The sequence below is a fragment of the Glycine soja genome, chromosome 4, assembly GCF_004193775.1.
Source record: "Glycine soja cultivar W05 chromosome 4, ASM419377v2, whole genome shotgun sequence".
Taxonomy (NCBI): domain Eukaryota; kingdom Viridiplantae; phylum Streptophyta; class Magnoliopsida; order Fabales; family Fabaceae; genus Glycine; species Glycine soja.
The window spans coordinates 8,177,076-8,184,206 of record NC_041005.1 but is presented as its reverse complement, the minus strand read 5'-3'; the positions used below and the strand labels follow the sequence as shown (position 1 = coordinate 8,184,206).

At 34.5% G+C, this 7,131-nt stretch overlaps 1 protein-coding gene across 1 annotated transcript; it reads right to left on the bottom strand.

The window, feature by feature from the left end:
* Positions 1–1,916, bottom strand: LOC114409203 (serine/threonine-protein kinase-like protein At1g28390). Its single transcript, XM_028372564.1, has one exon. The coding sequence runs from the start codon at positions 1,828–1,830 to the stop codon at positions 340–342; it is 1,491 nt and encodes a 496-aa protein (XP_028228365.1). The 5' UTR covers positions 1,831–1,916; the 3' UTR covers positions 1–339.
* Positions 1,917–7,131: the final 5,215 nt, after the last annotated feature.

Sequence of the window (7,131 nt, the reverse complement as noted above, 5' to 3'; positions counted from 1 at the left end):
TCCAAAATAAAGAATAGATTAGGACTACAGCAAAAGTTCCGTATTAGTTAAAGTATTAATGACACAGAATTACAGTACAAATTTGGTTGAATGGTGAAAAGCATCCAATGCAAAAAACATTGGTCCTTCCGATTCTTGGAACAGAAATAATGAATGAGTTTTGAAAAAAAGCAACCCAACCCAATCATATGACATTCACAGGCACAGCAGGTGAAACATCAAACAGCTCATTATCTCGCTCTCTCTCTTTTGCAAGGCAAGGATATTATTATTCACTCCCACATGTGCTGCATGAAACCAATCCAATCCAATTTCAAATGATTCCTTCATTCTCTATCCTCAACGCGATTTCACTAACGGTTTTTCCAACTTATCCTTAACAACCAACTTGGCCATTCCCGAACGAATTACTACATCATTCTCGCTGCCATAATGTATCAGTAGCGAACCTTGCAAAACCCCCATAGACTTTGACCTTTTTAGCTTCACCTTCCTTCTCCCAAACCCTTCATTCTCCGTTTGGTGCGGTTGCATTTTGACCCAACTCCCTTTCAACGAACCAGAACCAATGGACTTTGACCTCATCACTTTATTATTATTGGAGGCCTCACTCCCATACCCTACACGCGACACACTCGATACTTTCCCGTTCCTCTTACTCCCACTCCCACCTTTATTCACCATCCTCACAAATTCCTCACTCCCATCACAATCATTGCCGTCAAACACCGGAAGCGCGCTCTCGACGCGTGCCACGCGCCGCCGCAGACTGTTCCAAATCGGTGACGCGCGGATCCTCTTCCTCGCCAGATTAAGACACTCCACCACCTCCGCCATCGACGGCCGCTTCTCCGCCGTCGACCTCACGCATCTGGCGGCCAGCACTGCGAGCTGCCGCACCACGGCAGGGTCCGGCGGAGGGCCGATTCGGCGGTCGCAGATTCCGGCAAAGTCGCCGATCTTAATCAACGGCACCGCCCAGTCCACCACAGACGGAGGGCTAAAGTTAACATCAATAGCGTTTCTTCCACTGATTATTTCCAAGAGCAAGATTCCGAAGCTGAAGACGTCGCTCTTAGCACTAAGATCCTCCGGCGCAAGGTAGCACGGGTCGAGGTACCCTAAGGTCCCCGCGGGGGGAGTGCACTTGACGCGAACGTCCTCCACGTGTCCCCTTAAGGCCAAGCCGAAGTCACCGAGCCTGGCGTTCCATTCTTGATCGATTAAAACATTGGAAGACTTAACGTCACGGTGAATAACGGGAGGGTTGGAAGAGTGTAGTTCGCGAACCGCTTTTGCGACCTGAAGCGCGAACCGGACCCTACGGTTCCAACCGGGCGGTTTTTTAACGGAGTGTAACAGATCGTGGAGCGAGCCGTTGGGCATGTATTCGACGACGAGTAATTTGTTGCCGTTTGGGTCGGTGCTGAAGCCGATGAGGTTGACGAGGCGGGGGCTGGGGATTTGGGAGAGGATCTCGATCTCGTTTTCGGCGGGGCTGGTGCAGTTGCCGCAGCCGGTGCATTTGGTGGCGTGGTTTTTAGAGGTGCTGGTGGCGACAAGTTTGGTCGTTTTGACGGCGGCGAGGAGCTTGCCGGCGTCCAGGGTGGCTCTGTAGACTCTGCCGTGGCTGCCTCGGCCCAGGAAGGTGTCGGAGGAGAAGCCGTTGGCGGCGGCGACGATGTCGGCGTAGGGAAAGTGTCGGATTGGTGTTGCGGCGAGGGGTTTGTGGTGGGGGTGGCAGGTGGCGATTGAGGAGTGGGCATTGCAAGAGAGGTAGCCCATGAGAATTGGGATGGGTGAGGGAACACATGGGGCGCCAAAACCCATAACTGGAAACAAAGTGGGTGTTCAACTTCTACTTTAAAAACTCTCACTCTCATCTTTGGAGGATGATGTGAACGCAATTCACAAGCTTCCACGCATTTTTTTCTTTTTCTTTTTTACTTTTACTTTATATCTTGTACTGTGCTATGTACTTTCTAATAATTTAAGAATAAATAATTAAATTTATCTAAAAGTATTATGGGATAATAAATTGATTTTTAAATTTATAAAAATGTAATAAATTAGTTTTTATGGATAAATTTATAGAATTATTTTATTATTAAATTATAATATTTAATAACTAGTTTATTATATTTTTTATATTTAAAAATTTAATTTAATTTTTTATCTTGAGAATTAATTTATCAATATTTCATAATTTTAAAATGAATTTGATTATTTAAGTCATAATTTAATGATTCCTGCATGCAAAGTCGTGCACCAACACAATAGGGCCATCTAAAAAATTAGTACTACTGTTATATAATTGGAAGTAGTTGTTTTTTTTTACTTTTTCTAGAAATAATTAATTGTTTTTTAATTTGTTAAAGTTTTGATAAAAGTAAACTATTACTAGTAGTTTTTTTAAAGTAAATTAAAATAAATAGTTATTTTATGAGTTAAATTATATAGAAGTGTGTTTGATTTAATTTATAATATCTATAATTGGTTAAAATATAATTTTGAGTAGTGTATCATACTTTTGTACCATAAATAAATTAGAATCTTCAATGAGTAGGAACTTTACTCTCTAATTTAAGCATTCTTAAATTTTCTTTTCTCTTTTTGAGAGGTGTTTTTCACGCACTTAGATGCTCTATTGCCATACAATCTCTACACTTGACATATTAGCCATTAGATTTATATTTGATGGTGATAAGATAAGAGTTGTGACCTTCAAGAAAAATAAAAAATAAGCACACTTGATTCATCATGAACTGATTTATTCAACTTTTTTTATCTAAGATTTCGGATATACTTTATGAAACTATGTCTAGAGGGATCAGGCATGGAGTGAGAAAAAGAATTGTTTTGATGGATTAAGTCTGTTGAATTCAATAGGGTTAATTATAATATACTGGCGGAGATTCGATGATTCACCCAACGTTTTATGTTAAACCTTGTTGTCACTATTAAATATTAATTAAGAATCTAATTAATTCTGCTAAAGTATAGGATTTGAATACTAAATTTTACAAGTTTTAAACTAATTTCATTCTTTTTTTTGTTTAAACTCATTCGGACCTAATTTCCTTAATAAAGTTCTAGTCAAGCTTGTTAATTACATATTAAGTTAGACTTGGACAATTATTTTTGTAGTCCAAATTAATGTGAGCTTTCTTTTACTCCAATTCAACAGGGCGTAAAAGCTGAATGGACCAACAATAATCAGATTAATGAGTAGTCAATTTTACCACCCCTGGCCTATCTATCATCATGTTATATTAGCTGATAAAAAAAAACATCATATGTTTGACCAAACTTTTTTTTTTTAGAGGAACCAAACTCCTTTTATGAATTCAAACATGAAGTAAATATGGATTTTAAACAAAGGATTTTTTTACGTACATTAAAAACTAAGAAATCTTTATCTTACATTCTCTCTCTACTAAACCCAAATCCTTAGTTCCATGTTACATACGTCAACCAACCTTTCTTCTTTCTTTTGCCTTCATTAATTGCCATCATTCTCCCTTCGCTGTCGAATCTCGCGTCTATAACTCTTTGAAAGGCTTTACATTATTCATGATACCATATGGATTTCGATGAAAAATGAATCTTCATCAGTTTCATGGTAGTTGGAGTCTAATATTGATGTTAGATCATTTGAATAAATTTATAGTATAAACTGCGAAATTGGTGATTTACGTTGCCTTTAACATTTTGGACACCTACCCTCTTTGACTATTTGCACCCAAATCATAATTTTCAAGTTACAAGAATATGATTAAAATAAGAAAACATGAATCCGTTTCTCTCAATGTGGACGAAATATTAGAATATATATACATCGATCTTAATAGGATAAAGTCCCGTAATTGATTAATTATAGCTAAACACTGGAGAGGCCAGACCCGTGGGGGACGCATTTTCTCTTTTTAATTTTCAGATTGTTGGAAAAATTAACTTGTTCTGTTGTGCACGACATAATTTCGCAACGACTAATATATAGTACGATAGTATTTGTTATATCCTCTTATTAATTATTATAATACTTTGTAAGATTAACATTGGACCCTCCCATATTTTAGGTCAAATACTTAATTCAAATCTATCTACAATTATTATATATGGATTGAGCTCACGATCGCCAAACACAATAAACAACTTCACATGAAACCAATTTTTCCCTTAATTGAATCCAAATATATATACAGACTTATTGTCAAGCTTTGAGACTAACCTGTCATGTGCTTGACGTTGATCGGAACAAACATTAATTTTCAAAAAGCATAGTTTTTTTTCATTTGACAAATAATAAAGATTTGTAAAATGAAGAAAATTTAAAATTATTCTTTCATTCTCTTTGTTTGGCACATCTCACTCATTGGCCATTGCATTACAAATGAGTTACGTGAAATGATGATCGGCTCCGGTCTACTTCAAATAATTATCAATAATTCTTCATCTACAAATAGTTGCAGGGGGACTGAGGGTAGAACCGTCCATATTTTTCATCAAGGAAATATATTTGCATATTCTTTTTTATTGTACTATTTTATATTATATATATAATTCTTTTTAAAAATAATTATATATAATTCTCTTTGCTTTATTGTTACATTAATTACTTATTTTGTTATACACTTCTTTTTTGAAAGCCTATACACTTCTTTCTATTTATTCAGTTATTCTATTCCTAGAATTTGTTATACAAATGTAATATATAAATAACATAACTCTTAGATTAATTAAATAATTAAGGATCCCCGCTTTTATATTTTGTTGGGACAGAACTACGTGTGGTTATGGAGAAAACTCTACACAAACTGGAAACACAAGCAACAAAGTACGTTTCCAATTAAATAGAAACAGAGGTATTGTATTTTTTTCTAATTTAAATAAAGTTGGCATAACAGTTAACATGGTGAATGGAAAGGTCCAATAATTCTTTTTTAGCCATGGTGGCTGAAGTGCAATGCAACAAAGTGAGTGTGGACAAATGGCATACAGTGACGTGCATCTGTTTGTGTTTGGCTTTAACAACACTCTGAAACGTGGGACGAGAATCTGTTGGTTGCTTTTATTTGTAATTTTAGGTGAGAGATCAATGTGGAGCTTTCTCCAGCTTTTGACGTTCGAGTGTCTCTTTCTGAGAGATGTTGAAAATCACCTTTGGACTTCTCAAAATCAATTCAAATGCTAAATGATTCTCTTTGCCTTCTGTAGTTATATGGGATGACCATTGAAATTGATGGTCTAACTTCTATTTTTTTTTTTAAATAACATTAGAGGGTCACTCAAGAAAAAAAAATAAAAGCATTCCAATTATGTTAACACCATTCCGCAGAGTCAAACATACCACTCCAAATATTATTTTGGGCATTGATGTTACTTCTCTTCTTTTGTTAAGAAAATTAGTTTTATGTTGCTTTTATATTATATATGCTACACTTTTTTAAAACCTTTTCTTATACTATTTTTCTAGATATGTAATTTAATAAATTTGATTTCAATTATTTTAAGCTTCTGTTTTTTAAAAGAGAAAGTTGAATAAAACAATTCTAAAAAACAAAAATAAAAAAATAAAAGATTATGAAGAAAATATTTAAAACACTTTTGAATAGTTATAGCTTATTTGAGTAACCATTTAGGCATTTACAGGAGTTGAACAATGTTGAATATACGTGAGAAGAAGGAAGCTCCTTATTACTTTTGACTTCTGAGCTAAAGTAATTCTGAAAAAATTTAAATGGTGATCCAAAACATAAGCTTAATTTTGAGACCTTCTACTTTTTATTTATTCTAAATTTTATTACGCTATTAAAAAAATTATTTAAAAATTATAAAATTATCAAATAATTTTGATTTTAACTTAAAGTTAACTATTAAAATTATAAAAATGAAACCCCAATACTACACAGTATTCATGCAAAGCTCCCAGAAGTCAGTTTTTTTGTATTTATTTATAAACTCAGGATATCTGTTAGTTGGGAGTTATTAAAAACTAATTCATTTAAAGGGTTAATTTGATGTGTAACACATATAAAAATGACTTAAATTAACCTAAATGGAGAGTTAAATGGTGAAGATATCTTTCTAACTCAGCCTGGTGCGAATTTATAAGATCATCAGGTAAGTATTTATGTTCACATTGATCTAGTTCATAGCTGAGCTCATTCGTGATGATACAACTAGCTACCTATGCTCATGCTAGCAATTATTTCAAAATTGATCACGTCCCAATTAAACCAAACGAAAACAAACGTTCAGATCTTTCAAAAATTAAACTGAAGTGAGTTGGACTTTTGCTCTCCCATCCAAGACATGATTGTGACCTATCAAACACAAGTAGGTTAGGTGCAAGAATTCTATTGAAGCAGCCTGGCATTTTGACACAATGCTCGTCAATGGGAGTAGATTTTAATTCTAGAAAAAATATCTATGTATGTGGGATCATGACATGGAAGAGTAAAGTAAATGAAACAGATATCACGATTATCACGGTCTTTGGAATACAGTTTCTGACCTAATTGTAGAAGTTAATCACGTTTGAAATCTATCTGTAAAAGCTAATCATTGTCAAATACGGGATAATCACTTTTGACTTTTGCTCTACCAAAGCCCACCACGAAGGAAACATGTGAAAATACCGCGAAAAAAATTAAGTTCAAATTAAATACTTTCAATTTCAAAATGGGATCGTAATAACGATACTTTGGAGATATTATAAGCAGTAATAATATAATAGTATGCGTGAAGTGGTCATCATTATTATTCGAGAAATAATGTTCTATTGATTGAATGTATGTATGATAATCATTGTTCTCGACCGTGTGCTGATTGAAACCCCTAATTCCACTTCTAATAGAAAGTAATAACAAACTAAAAATAAATAAATAAAAAAACGAGAGCAGAGAGGTGTTTGTATTGTTTGTCTTCAAACTTATGTAGAACCTAGAAGGTATACCTTAGGGCGATGGAAAAAAAATTAAAGTCTACCAGTAAAAGTAAGTATAGAATAAAAATCTCCGGGTACTCGCGAGACGGATACCTTAATTCTTGTAATCACACTATTTATTAATGAATAATGAATTGTGAATATATCTGTTTTAATTTATTTGCAAATACCCATTTAAATAT